Here is a 15,264-nt window from a genome sequence, read left to right as displayed (position 1 = left end):
GTTTAAAAAACTAACGTATTGTATCATAAATTATATTACATATTGAAAAATTTCAACACATTTGTTAAAATTCCCCTGAAAATCTACGTACTACATTGATTATAATTTCAACCATTATTTTATATGTATATTTGATGTACTATTTAAACAAGCATGTCGAAGCTAAATTTGTTTTTAAAAATGAAGTTAATAAGAAAAATGCATAATTAAAAAAAGGATTTGGTTATGATTGATCGTGTTCATAAAAGCACCATTTTGATTCTTCCCGAGTAAATAAAAAACTCAGTCCACGATCATAATTGAGGCCACATATTGAGGTCAGGAGTGCCGTCTTCAACGAAAGATCCCACCGACTGCATTTTCATCATAAAACAAGGACACGTTACGATACATAGCTGTTCATTATAATTATTGTATTATTACACGCCTATTTTTGAATTTTCCAGTTCTCCTACCTCTTTCTGATCTATGCTTCGCCTCATTTTATGATCTTTTTCTATCTTACTTTTGACACTACTTATTTATCTCTCTTGCACCAATTTCCTTTATGTCCTCTCTCTCTATTTCACGACATTTCAACTTCTTCTCTGTCTCTCTTGATCTTTCCTGCTTTGTCGAATCGAACTAGCCTCCCTTCCTGCGAATTTACGTGGATATTTCTACTTGAGAACGGTTCCAACCTTCAGGATGCAGGCCATTAAGTGCGTTGTCGTAGGAGACGGGTGAGTATTTTCAAACTTTTCACGATCTTGTTTAATATCTTTGTTTTTCCTGTTTTTCATTCGCACCATTCGATCCAAATGATCAGCAGTGTATCCCTTGGTGGTTGGATTCACTCATGATCAAGAACTATTTTAAAGCAAGCACCACACCCGTTATTCTTTTAAACGTACATATCCTCATTTTTTACTTATTTTCAACAATTAAATAGAAAAATTGTTGTACCAGTTTGAAGTTATTAACTATTTATAGATAATTAATCACCTTAATCTTTTTCTTACACATTCATTATCCTCCTTTTCTTCTCCTTGTTTCTCTTTCTTTTCCCCATGTTTTCAATTTACTCTGAAACTTTTATTATTTCATTATTTTTAAACAACAACATAAAAATACATTGTAATTAATTCATATTCATTGTAATTATTGTAAATTCATGATACAATGTGATTTGTTTATGATGATTATACTAAATTTTTATAAGGTCTATTTAATTTTGTTTCATTCGTTAATTTCTACAGAGCAGTAGGTAAAACGTGTCTCCTCATAAGCTACACTACTAATGCCTTCCCCGGAGAATATATCCCAACTGTATTTGACAATTATTCTGCGAATGTTATGGTGGATGGCAAACCGATAAATCTTGGTTTATGGGATACGGCTGGCCAAGAAGATTATGACAGATTAAGACCGTTATCTTATCCTCAAACAGACGTCTTTTTGATCTGTTTTTCTCTTGTTAATCCGGCCAGTTTTGAAAATGTTCGTGCTAAATGGTATCCAGAGGTGCGTCATCATTGTCCAGCTACGCCAATTATTTTAGTAGGGACTAAACTAGATTTGCGCGAAGACAAAGAGACTATCGAACGATTAAAGGACAAAAAATTGGCACCAATCACGTATCCTCAGGCATGTATTTTTTCAGCATATTAATTATCTATTTATTTTCGTATAAATATCTTAATTTTTAGAAATTTTATTTCATGTTTAGGGTTTAGCGATGGCAAAAGAGATCGGTGCTGTGAAATATTTAGAATGTTCAGCGCTAACTCAGAAAGGATTGAAAACAGTATTCGACGAAGCGATCCGTGCAGTATTGTGTCCTGTTCTTCAAGTGAAACCAAAACGCAGATGTTTCCTTCTGTAATATTAAATGTCCAACGACGGTGGAGCACGTGCAAGTGTACTATCCCTCCTCCGATCGGACTCGATTGCAGCAGGAAATCTAATTTTGATTAAAACAAAAAAAAAAAGAACCCCTTTATACGGTCCATCTCTCTACAAACATCTGCCATAAAAGCGCACAAATCAATTTTTATATTGCGTATAGAAGGATAGAAGAAAACATATACGCAATTTAAGTGTTTTGGACATTAGCTAAATGTTCTGAAGAGAGGAAGGAAGCCAAATGAAAACTGAACTGATAATGTACAGTATATTAGAGTGTGTTATTAATATAATTATTACGTACGGATTGTAAGGAACTAAGCATTATTATGTATGTGCGGTTGTGTACGCACTGGATACTAATCAATTTAATAGAAGAGGTAAACCATTTTATGTCATTTTGCATTGTATATTTTAAGTAGAAAAATTTGTCTATTTTTCAAGAATGTTAGTATAGCATAGTATCAATATGAAGAAAGATACTCGAGCATTAAATTTATATCTGAAAAATTTGTTTACCTTTTTTTTATATATTACTATTTTTTATAAACAAGCATTTATCTCAAACGAATTGCATTTTTCCAATTAATGATTTCACTTGAAATCTGTTTACTTATAGATACAATTATATCTTACGTATTAAACAAACAATCGCAAATAACATAAAATGACTTGGACCTTTAACTAAATTGGTTGATATTACTACATACATACCATGGTATAAGTTAGTCATGTAAGTTTTAGAAGTGAGCGGTAAAAGAGTGATTTTTAATTCTCTGCCTCTGCTTGTGTCTTCATGTTGCTGCAATTTTGCTGTAATTGATACGCATAACATAGATAAAGAGATTTAAAAAACAAAAAAAGAAAAGAAAAGAAAAAACAATATAAAAGTTTGACATCAGAGGTGGAGAAAAATTAATATGTGTGAATGGATGTTTAAAAGAATGCATATATAAATGCCAAGAAATAAAGACAGAGGATGGAATTATTCTATAGCAAATAATTGTACATAAATGGTTCAAACTGTATTCCTATTATTATCATTTTACATGTATAAGCTACTAAATCTAAATTGAACGTTACTTGTTTTTTATATATATATTATAAATATATATAAAGTGGGGCTGGACCGAGATCTATTTCAATCGTTGCAGATCCACTGACCTGTGCAATCTATCCGGGGAATGGGGATTCAGTCCATAAAAAAAAAAATATCATAAATACTGTAACTAAATATGCTTTATTAAATGGGTGTTTATTAAATTTTTGTATTTATTTATTATGCTGTCGTGTCGAAGAATGTATCAATCAATGTAGATATCTGTTCAGGAGTATATTTGATATACTTAGCTGGATTCTTCGAAAATGAAATTCCACGATATTTATTATGAAAATTTGTATAAAGAGGAACGATAGCTTGTTGGAGTTCCTTTCGCAACTCTTCTCGTAAACGAGCATCGGGTACAGAATAAGAACGCTGACACTTGGCCACTTCTTCTAATTCCCTTGTGAATCCCAAAAACTTTTCTTTTAAAGTTTTAGCCCCTGGTTCTAGGAATCATTTTTTCATTTTACAATATTCAATTTTATATGCAAAGTCAAATAAAAACTGAACACTCGGGATTTTTATTTATAAACACAAACCTGGTTCATCAAACGGTTGCTCGAGGTAACTTCGAGCTTTTGCAAAAGTAGTAGAGACGTAATTTGCTTTATTACGTAATAAAAGATCATGATATGTCTGTTCTGCGGTAGGCTCAGCCAATAATAATAGATCCATTAAAGAACTGCGACGTAGAGCATTTATAACATGATTATGATTATTTAAACGAAAAAGAGCTCGTAGCGCAACATCCGAATATGAAGTGTCACTTTTATTTACAAGCACTAAATTCAATTGTGCTAGTACCTTCTCTAAAAAATAGAAAGTTTTATATTAATGAATTGTGTAGTTAATTCAAAATGGTTTCAAATATAAATGATACTAACTAATATAACTACCCAAAACACTTTTGTACATGTTTTCTGTTTGTCTCGTAGACGCGCTACTTTCCATATCGGTATTACGTTTCAAAACAGCTCCTGCAATGTCAGCATATTCTGCTAGTTGTTCTAGAAAAACTAGAACATTACTTGTACTTTCTGCTACGGTTCCATCTTTAGGTAAAATTGAATTAGATTCATTCCGGACACTTTCTGCAAAATCATCCAATGTTTTTGCTCCCTATATAATATTTAATATGCATAATGTTACAATTTTATTCACGTTAAAATAAAATTTAAGAATGATAATGTATTGAAACGTACAGTTATATTCAGTGTATTCAATACAGAGGTGAATTTTGATCTGAGAGCATAATCGCAACCTTCTACTGTACGTTCTAAATCAGGTTTTAGTTCTCCAAGATGTTTCAAGATAGGAAAGATCACTAATACCGCTGAAAAATCACGTCGTACGATGCATCGTTTAGCTCTAGTTGCTATACTCTCTCCATCGTGAGCAACAAGATCCATAGCTTCGCGCACAGTAGCTTCTAAAACTTGAGCTTGTAAACTGGTTGGCAAAATTTTCGCAACCAACGATCGCTCTGCTTGCATCAGTTTGTGAAGGCCAACTGTTAATAATAAATAATTTTCCATTTCTTGTTCATCCGGTGCTGTATCCTCTACAGAATATCCAGATAATTGAGGAGGTGGTTTTCTAGATGCGGTTAACGACAATCCTAAACCAGTAGTTTGAGAAGCTTTCAATAACATTCTGCTAGCTTTTTTTTCAAGAGCATGCTGTAATCTTTTCGAAGCTTTTCTTCCGCTAATTTCTTGAATTCCCAGCGAATGTCTGTTACTGAATTTCGTTTTCTGCAAATTGATATTTAACTTAACCGATAAGAGAGCAAGAGATAAGAAATGCAATATTGTTACAATAAAGTTCTTACTGGTAGAGGACTTCCTGCGTGCGTGCTGCCACCGCTAGCGCTTCTTTGATGTTCCTTTAATAATTGTAATGATCTCAAAACGATTGCAGAGCGCACGGATGCGTAAATTTTTACGTGTTTACGGTGTCCTCTCTCTTCCAGCCATGCTGCAATTTTAAGTAAATCTCCTAAAATACTTTCCGGTAGATGACAAAGAGATTGCGGAGCATCCTCGCCGCTAGTGTCTTCGTCCGAACCGATTAAATCCAAAAGAACAATTGGAAGGATTGGTTTACTTTGCCTAGTTAAAATATCATGAAATTCGGCGTACAAAGCATCCAATCCGATAACAAATAAACTCGTTACATTTTCTAATTCTACAGAACTAGGATTATTTTTCTGAAAATAACGTTGCGCATTGTAAAGACGATTCATTGCTTCCAGAAAACTGTCTAAACCACCAGACCCTCCAGGTCCTGCCCGTACTGTTCCTTCAACTTCCTGACACACACCATAGTAGCCAATGGCATGATCTAAAGCATTCAATGTCCGTTCTATATCTACAAAAAATAGAAAAAGTAATCAATATAATGAAAGAGAGAACTAAAAATTCAAAATAATGTAGTATGTACTTTGTTGTTGTGCCTGAAGAGTTCCTGTTTCGTTATAGACAGGAAGTATAGTACGACGTAATGTTGCAAGACGTTGTTCCAAAGAAGATAAAATTCCAACAACATTACTAGTTAATTTTCTACTTCGTTCTTCTGCATCTTTCAATGCTTCTAGCGAAGCAAGCTCTGTCTCTAATTTGCATTGTATTTCAAATCTACGTTCAGAAGTATTCACTCTTGTAGCGTGCATCATTTTATCTGCAGAACATAGAATGCAACATAAATTAGGATGAATTAAAAATCATAATACACTAGTTACCTGTTTCTAATTTTATATTTTCAGAATGTTCATAATCGCATAAATAATTTGTAAATACTACTATATAATTTTATAACATTTATTGTTATTAATATCATTCATCTTATGAAGCAAAAATAAACATTTCTTTCCATACCACCTAAACATGAAGGGTGATGAAGCGTAGTATCAACAGTTATGTATGTACAATTACACTGGGTTAGACTGACACTACATCCTCGATAAAATCACTACTTGCGGTTAAAACGCCCGTAGCGCCCGTGTTTTGCAATCCACTTACCAACCGTGCTCATTGCGGTCGGTTCACTTGCTTCTCGCTTATCTTGTGACGTTTACAAGCAAGTGGACCGGTAAATACAGGCTGATCGCGGTCGTTTTGGGCGCTAGTGGACTTTACTCCTATAAAGTATTTACATACAATAACCTGCTGTTTGCTTAATCATGTAATCTTTATTTATCCTTATTTAAAATGAAATGTTACCTAATAAAGTATATCTTTTAATTTATCTATTCAATTGATCTATATAACAGTCATTTTATTATCCAAAATTTTTCAGAAGCAACAATAATATGGACAAACCAGTATCATCAGATATTGTACTAATTGCAGGCAATTCTCATCCAGAGTTAGCTAACCTTATTGCTAAGTAAGTTCCCATAGATATGCATTTTATTACATTTTTTCATGTTAAATCTAATCTTCTTAATTTAAAGCCGATTAGGTGTTAAACATGGAGGATGCTCTGTATATCACAAGTCAAACCGTGAAACTATGGTTGAAATTGGAGACTCTGTACGGAGCAAAGATCTTTACATTATTCAAACTGGAACAAAGGATGTGAACAATAACATAATGGAGCTTTTGATCATGGCGTATGCTTGCAAAACTTCATCTGCAAAAAATATTGTCGGTGTTATTCCTTATTTGCCGTACTCTAAACAGTGCAAAATGCGTAAACGAGGATGCATAGTATCTAAGCTGCTAGCAAAGATGCTATGCAAGAGCGGTTTAACTCATATAATTACAATGGACCTGCATCAAAAAGAAATACAAGGATTTTTTGATGTACCAGTTGATAATTTACGTGCTAGTCCATTTTTACTACAATATATTCAAGAATCTGTATGTAAATGCCGTTCCTCGAATTAATTACAGTACAGTTTTTATTTTCTAATTTTAATATTGTTTAATTAGATTCCAGATTATCATAATTCAGTGATAGTCGCAAGAAATCCTGGCAGTGCGAAAAAAGCAACTAGTTACGCGGAAAGATTACGATTGGGAATAGCGGTAATCCATGGAGAACAAAGGGAAGCGGAATCAGATATGAACGATGGACGTTACTCTCCTCCGGCTCTGGCTTCGCGAACTATGGAAGTCGGAGTTGGTGTTCCGATGCATCCAGCAAAAGAAAAGCCACCGATTAATGTTGTAGGGGATGTCGGTGGACGTATAGCCATTATGGTGGTATGTAAATGTAGGAACTGAATTGAGTCCATGAAATGATTATATAACAAAGTATTAAGCAATTACGATTACAGGATGACATGATAGATGATGTTCAATCGTATGTAGCTGCAGCCGAAGTTCTTAAGGAAAGAGGAGCATGTAAAATTTATGTTTTAGCCACACATGGTCTCCTAAGCTCTGATGCTCCGAGATTAATAGAAGAATCTCCGATTGACGAGGTAATATGGTACATAAGAATGATATCATAAAATCCGATTAAAAGAGTTACTGTACACGTAGAGGTATTTTATAAATCAAATTTTTAATTATTATTTTTAGGTTGTTGTTACAAATACAGTTCCTCATGATGTTCAAAAGATGCAATGTCCGAAAATAAAGACTGTTGATATCAGTATTCTGCTAGCAGAGGCTATTAGACGTATTCACAATAAGGAGTCTATGTCGTACTTGTTCAAAAATGTTACTCTAGAAGATTAAAACCAATATTTTAACTACACTGAGAGTTTCCGTAGCCGGGGACCATATTTAAGACATATCTATCAAATTTTCTTTATTATTTAACGTAACAAAGGACCAAACGTGCTAGTCCCGTTTTAATTTAAATAGAATTGCTTCAAGATTTTCGTATATCAAAGGTTCTGTATAGACGTATTAAATACATTCTATTTGATGAACTGACACTGGATATACATATTATAAGCTTTCATGTTAATTCTAATTCTATGCTATGATCTATAAAGTTTACGTGTCGTATTCAAGAAATAAATGGTGCATTTTTGAATGTAAGTATTTTAAAATGTAAAGTAATAGTGTAAATTAAAAGAGAAAAAAGTAGAATAACTCTTTTATTTCCTTTAATTTAAATATACATATAATTAGTAAACATTTGAAATAGAACAATTAGATCAATAAAAATGTTGCTATGGGAATACATAAACTATGTAAACAGTTCTGAACTTACTTTGGATTAACATACCGAGATAAAGTTGTTGAAAATGTCGATGGAAATTCCGAATTACGAATTTACGAGAATCTGTGTTGCCTTACAATCGGAAGAAAAAAAACGAAGAATACAAGGCCTAAAGGAAATTCTAAAGTTCTTTGAACTGCAACAATCTGAGGAGGAAATTTTGAAATTATGGGATGTTATAAACAAAGTTTTGTTAAGAATTCTTAACGATTCAGCCGAAGTTTGTCGTGATCAAACATTAGAAATTATTCGATTATTTATAATTAATTTAACACCTAATGATAAATATATTATGTACTTACTTCCAATTTTATCCAGAAGATTAGGTTCTTCTGAACAAATAGAAACTTCAGAAGAAGTGAGATTAAAATCCGTAGTATTATTAAAAACAATAATATTAAAATATGAAAACTTACTAGCATCGTATATTGATGATTTAGTCAAAATTCTGATACGTACAGTGGTAGATAATTATCCACTTGTTAAAAGAGAAAGCTGTAATTGTATATCTGAATTTGCAAAAAATTTATCAAGATATTTTTACACACAGTCAGAAACTTTGGTAAAACCAATTTTAAGTAACTTTGCACATCAACATTATAAAATTAGAATCGCCTCTATTAGAACAATAGGAGATTTAATTCAGTATGGTAATAGTAAAGCTTTAGAAGAAGTTGCTACACCTTTGGCAGAAAGATTGTTTGATCAAAATGGACTGGTTAGAACAGGTACATAATGTCTTTTTGTTCTATCGCAATGGTACATATTTTTTATAATTCGTATGTGTTATTTTGCAGCTGTAATAGAGATAGCAGGCTGTTGGCTTTTAAAATTAAAAGACCGATATAGTTGGTGGCATAAAATCCTTCCATTACTATTAACAGGCCTTCATGATGAATTAGAAGAAATTAGAGAGAAGGCTGCAAAATTTTGGGATACCGTAGGACGATCTTATATAGAAGAAAATCAGAATGATGAAAAATTGAAAGATAAATTGGATTTTCTCACCGAAGATCGTCATCACTATCCTAATGGTAAGTTGATTCAATAAATTACAATAAGTGAATATTATATATGATGTTTCAAATTTGTTGCAGTTGTTAGACCAAATCTAGGATGTCGTGTAATAGCACAACAAACTTTTAGTAAATTAATAAATGGAATAAATTTAGAATTAGGAGACTGGATTGCCGATATAAGGGTACGAACTGCACAGTTACTTTCTGTATTTATTTTAAACATAGAAGAAGATGTGACCCAACATATTGGAAAACTTTTACCTTCTATGTATCGGTAAATATGTGGTTTTTAAAATATTAATCAAGTTAGCTTTATAATAAGCACATCTTTGTTCGATAGAGCTTGTAACGACGAAGATTACAGGGTTGTAGAAACTGTAGAAAGAGCAGCAGAATATTTAGGATATTTTGTACATCCAAAAAGCTGCTGTCATTTAATCATTCCTACTCTTGAAGAAACTTTATCTGTGGGTCATTTAAAAGTATTTTCAGCAATTTTAAAAGGTAGCGAACGTAGCGCACTTGTTCCATTATTGAAAGATATTGCAAAATTTTTACAACAATCGCATATCTGTCAAAGTAAAAAGACAACATACCAGAAACAAATACTTTCATGTTGTCATTCTTTAATTTTAATATGCAAAGAGGTATGTTATTCAATTTATATTTTTGTAGATGACAAATTTTCTTATTTTTTATATTAATAAATTGAATAATTTTCAGGATTGTAAAATTATATCACAGGATTTGTTTATAACGATATTTACTGTTTTATCGATGGCACATGAAAAGCATGTAAAATTGGAAGCAAGAGAATTATTAAATACTGTTGCAAATATTAGTTCCTACGAGAACGTTGAGAAATTCTGCAACGAAAACATAAGACACTTAATTTTATCGTTTCCTGATTGTAAGTCATGGACAGTTCATACTCCAGAAAGCCAAATTTTCTGCGGATGTTTGACTTACATCGGACAGATTTTAATTGTCAATATCGACATTATGTTACCAATCCTAAAAGAAACTATGACGAACGATGCTAATCCTGAACTACGGCTAAAACATTTCATTTTACTGTCAGAGTATTTCAGTCAAGGATCACTGAATGAAATTATGGATATAAAATGCTTCAATCAATTTTTAGAAGATTGTATATTTCCTGGATTAATTTGGTCTGCCGGAAGAGCTGCCGAAGCTATACGCACAGCTGCATTATCTTGTTTATGTGCCATATTGGATAAATATGAAAAAGAACTGATTACAGAAAAGATTAAACATTTGGATGAGGAAAACATTTGTTCAATACTTGATAAAATAATGCCTGCTTTAATTAGCCTTGCAGATGACAATTCCAAAAAGAGTAGATTATATTCTCTACAAACTATGCATTTGATAATGTGTATTAGAAAAAGATTTCATTATCAGACAGAAGAATACATTCATAAAATATATCCTGTGCTTTTAAAAAGACTCGACGATGGGTGTGATGATATTAGATTAGCTTCATTAGAGGCTCTAATAAAACTTTGGAATACAATACCTGAGGATTATAACTTACATTTTAACAAAGGACATATAGATACTTTGTATACTTCAATTATAATATATTTAGATGATCCAGAAAATGAGTTTCAGAATCTTATATTAGGTAACAACATAATATTGACAAATTAATTTATGAAATACATATTTGCATGCACAATAACAGTATACTAAATATGTTTTAGGTAGCTTAAAAGAATTAGCAAAAGTGCATCCAGAGTTATTGTACCAGAAACTTCAAAATTGTAAAACAAATTTTAGAAATCAAAAAGACATAGAGATACTTCTAGAACATTGCCAGCATATTTTAAAGAATAATTACAACTAAAAATTACACTAAATATACGTGTACATGTTTATTTATTTTAAACAAGGGTACCTTTATGTCGCAAAAATTAGTTGCTAATTTATTTTTTTATTCAACAAATTATGTATTGTCATACACATATGTATAATGAAGAGTATGTAGTTTAATAAATATTAAATTTAATATTTATATAATGGAAGAAGGTAATGAAAATACACATTAGATAAATTAGGATATACATATTAAAGTTTAATGTATAAACAAAGTACTTTTGTTTCCATACAAAATAATAAACATTAACCTTAAAATCTATGAATACAGGAAGTACCCGCCCTTTTAAAGTCGCCATATTGTCCATGTCTTTCGTTTTGAGAAGCGAATCACAAAGGGGTGGCAAACAGGATTAAGAAATTGCCGATAATTCCGTAGGTTTTCGTTTTTCAATCTTCGTTCTATTACTTTATAGTCACAGTAAGTGTATTATCTAAATATTTTAGCATTCTTGTAACTAAAATATTTTTTAACTATTATTTTTTCATAGATTTCTAGGTTCAGCCAAACACTTTTTACCGTCCTGTCATTTTTCTGTTTTTACATCTTGTTTTCTTCTGATTACGCATGTTTAACAATCCTTTAATATGCCTTTGGGACTTTTTCATAATATAGAATCATATAAAACAGCTAAACCAAACATAATTTAATATTAATTTTCCAGTATTTGATCCATCTAAAAATATTCTATGGAAACATCTATGTATGCTACAATGAATGTCATTTATCTGTGTGTATACATGTGTTTGAACTTCAATAATTGGTTATTAAATCAATATCTTGAGTTGTACTAATTACTTAAAAATGTTCATATCTGTTATACTTTTAAGGTTAATAATTGTTAACAATTTTTCTTCTTCCAATTCTAAAATAAGCTTCTAACATAAACAGAATTATATCAGTTAAATAGAGTTCTTGCAACACCTGTTGCATGATTCATTTAATAGAAAGTACTTTAAATGTATAAACATATGGAAACGAAGTAACTGAACTACAGTATTAATGATTCATTAATATATTTTTACTATAGTAAAAATGTCAGAGATTAACACGGATCACATTGATTCGGTAGAAGAGGAAATAGAAGTAGAATCTAATTATAAGCCTCCACCAGAAAAAACGATAGAGCAAATTTTAGAAGCAGACAAAGAGGATGAAAGTTTACGTAAATATAAAGAAACACTTTTAGGAGAAGCAAAATCTGGAGGTGTTATTGTAGGTGGGCATTTTATTAATTGTTTAAAACAATTCAATTAAAGAAAATGATAAGCAGAAAAATAATATTTAAACATTTTTGTAGATCCAAATGATCCAAGAAAAGTAATAGTTAAAAAATTAGCACTTTGCGTGGCAGATCGACCAGATATGGAATTAGATTTAACAGGTGATCTTTCTCAGCTAAAGAAACAAACGTTTGTAATAAAAGAAGGTGTTAGTTACAGAATCAGGATTGACTTCATTGTGCAACGTGAAATTGTACATGGTCTGAAATATGTTCAAAAAACTTACCGCCTTGGAGTACCTGGTAAGGTTTTTATTCAAGACTGAATGCTCATAATTTGATCAATTTTTCATATTTCATTTAGAGCTTGAAATTACGTTTATTTTAAATAGTAAGAGTAATCTGTTACTTTATGGTTTTTCTTTAATGCTTTCCTAAATAGGTGTAACAGGTACATCTAAGATTTGATATATACAAACTAAATCTATGGATGTCGAAAGATTAATTATTAACCTTTCTCTTATATTATTTTTCAGTGGATAAGATGATGCATATGGTGGGTTCTTATCCACCAAAAACAGAAGTACAGTCTTATACTACTCCAACAGAGGATGCACCAGCTGGAGTAATGGCACGTGGTTCTTATAGTGTAAGCTCCTTGTTTACTGATGATGACAAACATGAACATCTGAAGTGGGAATGGTCATTTGAAATTAAGAAAGATTGGAAAGAATAAGCTTCTTTTCTTAATGAGAAAGCTTTATAATGATTGCAATTAAAATAAGAATGCCAAAAGGGACTCTAATTTTTATAGATATTCAGTCATAATATGATGCCATAACTGTATTTTTAAGTAATAAGAGAAAGAGTAACATTGATATTTATTTAGATACTTTTCCTAAATTGTAAAACCTTGAAAGTAAACAATTGGATATACAAGTGTATCATATATACATGACATACGTGCGTGTTTGCGATGTGCATGCGTATGCACGCACGCGTTGTGTATACAACACATATACATACATACTAAAATCACAGTAGAAATCACATCTTAATTGTTAGATCATGCGCATCAATCAGTATTTGGTTACCTTTATAATGTGGTTTCCATATTTTCACTTTAACTATTTCCTTTAACATTATTTTATTGATGTAAGATATTTTTAAAATGATGTCTGTGACATTTTACTAGAGAGAACTTCCTTGATTTAGATCATAAAAATATACATATTAATTAAGAAAAAAATCATCTAAAAACAATGCATTTTCGATGTAACAAAGTGTTGCTATCGTTTTCTGCAATTGATCTATCGGGTTCAATTTTAATATAGGAAACTGAAAACATCAGAAAAAACCTTAAGATGTTAGCAAATATTATGGTTGAAAATATTGATTGCAGATACAAAAAGTTTGATATATTTATTATAAATATTTCCCTGTATTATGCATCACGTCTTACTTTTTAGGTTTATCAAATTCGTACCGATACTATGATTACTTTCAAAGCACAAAATTTTGAATTACAGTAGAATCAAAGAAATGAAATCTGAGTTCAACACAATTTATAGAAAGCAAACTGAATATATGCTTATTGTTATACGTTTGTTGTGGGTAATGGAATGTACTAAATTTATGCATTTAACATGAATTCCTTTTTAAGTGTATATATATGGTCTTTGATTTCGGTTAAAAAGGTTAAACAAGACTGTTATTTATATAAAAGTGTACTAATTTACTTCTCTGCTCTTTATGTTTTCTTAAGTAACAAGAATGAAATGAAATTAAAATTTTCTCTTCGCTAACAGGACCAGTTAAATATTAGAACTAAAAAGTAAACAAAAAATTAAATATTTGGAAAATTATTGCAATTCCAATTAAAATATTTCTTTTATATGAATATCAAGCATTTTTAACCTATAATTTTAAGGTTACTTCCTGTACGTAAATAGCATTTTAGTAAGAATAAATAGAATTGAAATTGTATGAAAAATTTTTTTAGAAAATTATGTTTTATAATTTTAAATAATAATTCTGTATTTAAAATTAATTATATTTCCTTAATAAACCTAAAAGTTTTCAAATTGGGGAACTGAATAGATTAACCTCCTTTTGCTAATTACTGTAGTAGTAACTTAAGATTGTAAATGATTTATGTATTTATGTACATATTTAGTTCAGTTATTGCAAATTGGTTTCGACTTTTTAGTTCTAATAAGTTCTTAAGAAGGTACATAACAAATTAATATATTACAATTTTATTTTACGTATTTCTTCCGATATTAAAGAAATTGAGCTGCAAAATATTTGCCAATTTATGAGATTTATTAATACAATATATAAAATACAGCAGATGGTAAACGGATTCTTCTATCCTTCTATCCTTTCGTCGCGATGGCTCTGAAACAAATCTTTCGTTTTTTTAAATTTTAATGGTTTTAAAAAAGTTCTCATGAATTTAAAAAGAATTAAAAAGAATACACTGAAACAGCACAGACTATTCTTCACTTTTCAAATTCGACACAACTGTTTTTTTTTTCTTTTTTTGTGGAAATCAAGATGCGAAAACTCTATGTTTTTTTCTTTTAATATTTATACTTGTTACTGTTTAAGAATTAAAAAAACCAGAAATGGCCACAGACCACAGAAAACACTAATTGCACAATCAATCTAAGCGAGATGGGAAGAATCTTCTTGACAAAACAAGAAAAACCACATCACCAAATTCACGATCAACTTCACGAGAAAACTTGTGTTCAAAACCCATGTGACTATATGCCAAAGTCACAGCATGCATTTTTTTTTAAATCGACATAACTAAGCTGTCTACCGAACAAATTTTCTTTTTTAACCCACTGAAATTAATTAAAATATTTCTTCTTGAAAAATTTCTTTGTTCTAGCGAACTAGTTGTTACATCTTTAAATACCACTGAAATTATTAACGCATCTTC

General features: G+C 30.8%; 5 protein-coding genes across 10 annotated transcripts; 4 read left to right on the top strand and 1 right to left on the bottom strand.

Annotated features, from left to right (window-relative positions):
• Positions 1-204: 204 nt before the first annotated feature.
• Positions 205-1,973, top strand: Rac1 (ras-related protein Rac1). Its single transcript, XM_034335880.2, has 3 exons — positions 205-722; positions 1,239-1,626; positions 1,709-1,973. The coding sequence occupies exons 1-3, from the start codon at positions 688-690 to the stop codon at positions 1,862-1,864; spliced, it is 579 nt and encodes a 192-aa protein (XP_034191771.1). The 5' UTR covers positions 205-687; the 3' UTR covers positions 1,865-1,973.
• Positions 1,836-6,006, bottom strand: Exo70 (exocyst complex component 7). Of its 3 annotated transcripts, none has more exons than XM_034335827.2 (7): positions 5,866-6,006; positions 5,432-5,668; positions 4,821-5,359; positions 4,192-4,743; positions 3,874-4,108; positions 3,529-3,798; positions 1,836-3,435 (listed from the first exon to the last, which is right to left on the bottom strand). In XM_034335827.2, exons 2-7 carry the CDS (start codon positions 5,661-5,663, stop codon positions 3,164-3,166), a joined length of 2,100 nt encoding a protein of 699 aa, XP_034191718.1. In that variant the 5' UTR covers positions 5,664-5,668; positions 5,866-6,006; the 3' UTR covers positions 1,836-3,163. The 3 variants fall into 3 exon arrangements, with proteins under 3 accessions (XP_034191718.1, XP_034191719.1, XP_034191717.1); XM_034335828.2 differs by having other exon boundaries at positions 5,869-5,979; XM_034335826.2 differs by having other exon boundaries at positions 5,730-5,890.
• On the top strand, positions 5,999-7,962 carry LOC117609474 (phosphoribosyl pyrophosphate synthase-associated protein 2). Of its 3 annotated transcripts, none has more exons than XM_034335867.2 (6): positions 5,999-6,135; positions 6,287-6,376; positions 6,444-6,852; positions 6,925-7,197; positions 7,272-7,418; positions 7,519-7,962. In XM_034335867.2, exons 2-6 carry the CDS (start codon positions 6,300-6,302, stop codon positions 7,675-7,677), a joined length of 1,065 nt encoding a protein of 354 aa, XP_034191758.1. In that variant the 5' UTR covers positions 5,999-6,135; positions 6,287-6,299; the 3' UTR covers positions 7,678-7,962. The 3 variants fall into 3 exon arrangements, with proteins under 3 accessions (XP_034191758.1, XP_034191757.1, XP_034191756.1); XM_034335866.2 differs by having other exon boundaries at positions 6,023-6,172; positions 7,519-7,961; XM_034335865.2 differs by having other exon boundaries at positions 6,073-6,218.
• On the top strand, positions 7,864-11,483 carry LOC117609452 (rho GDP-dissociation inhibitor). The gene is made up of 8 exons (XM_076689050.1): positions 7,864-7,982; positions 8,096-8,898; positions 8,968-9,204; positions 9,268-9,463; positions 9,530-9,836; positions 9,913-10,837; positions 10,917-11,241; positions 11,360-11,483. Exons 2-7 carry the CDS (start codon positions 8,196-8,198, stop codon positions 11,057-11,059), a joined length of 2,511 nt encoding a protein of 836 aa, XP_076545165.1. The 5' UTR covers positions 7,864-7,982; positions 8,096-8,195; the 3' UTR covers positions 11,060-11,241; positions 11,360-11,483.
• On the top strand, positions 11,343-14,237 carry LOC143305217 (rho GDP-dissociation inhibitor 2-like). 2 transcript variants are annotated; one of them, XM_034335814.2, is made up of 4 exons: positions 11,343-11,463; positions 12,120-12,308; positions 12,390-12,614; positions 12,848-14,237. In XM_034335814.2, the coding sequence occupies exons 2-4, from the start codon at positions 12,125-12,127 to the stop codon at positions 13,045-13,047; spliced, it is 609 nt and encodes a 202-aa protein (XP_034191705.1). In that variant the 5' UTR covers positions 11,343-11,463; positions 12,120-12,124; the 3' UTR covers positions 13,048-14,237. The 2 variants fall into 2 exon arrangements, with proteins under 2 accessions (XP_034191705.1, XP_034191704.1); XM_034335813.2 differs by having other exon boundaries at positions 11,351-11,509; positions 12,848-14,233.
• Positions 14,238-15,264: the final 1,027 nt, after the last annotated feature.

Source organism: Osmia lignaria, chromosome 7, assembly GCF_051020975.1.
Source record: "Osmia lignaria lignaria isolate PbOS001 chromosome 7, iyOsmLign1, whole genome shotgun sequence".
NCBI lineage: Eukaryota > Metazoa > Arthropoda > Insecta > Hymenoptera > Megachilidae > Osmia > Osmia lignaria.
The sequence above is the reverse complement of the archived record's forward strand: the minus strand, read 5'-3'. Positions and strand labels throughout refer to the sequence as shown.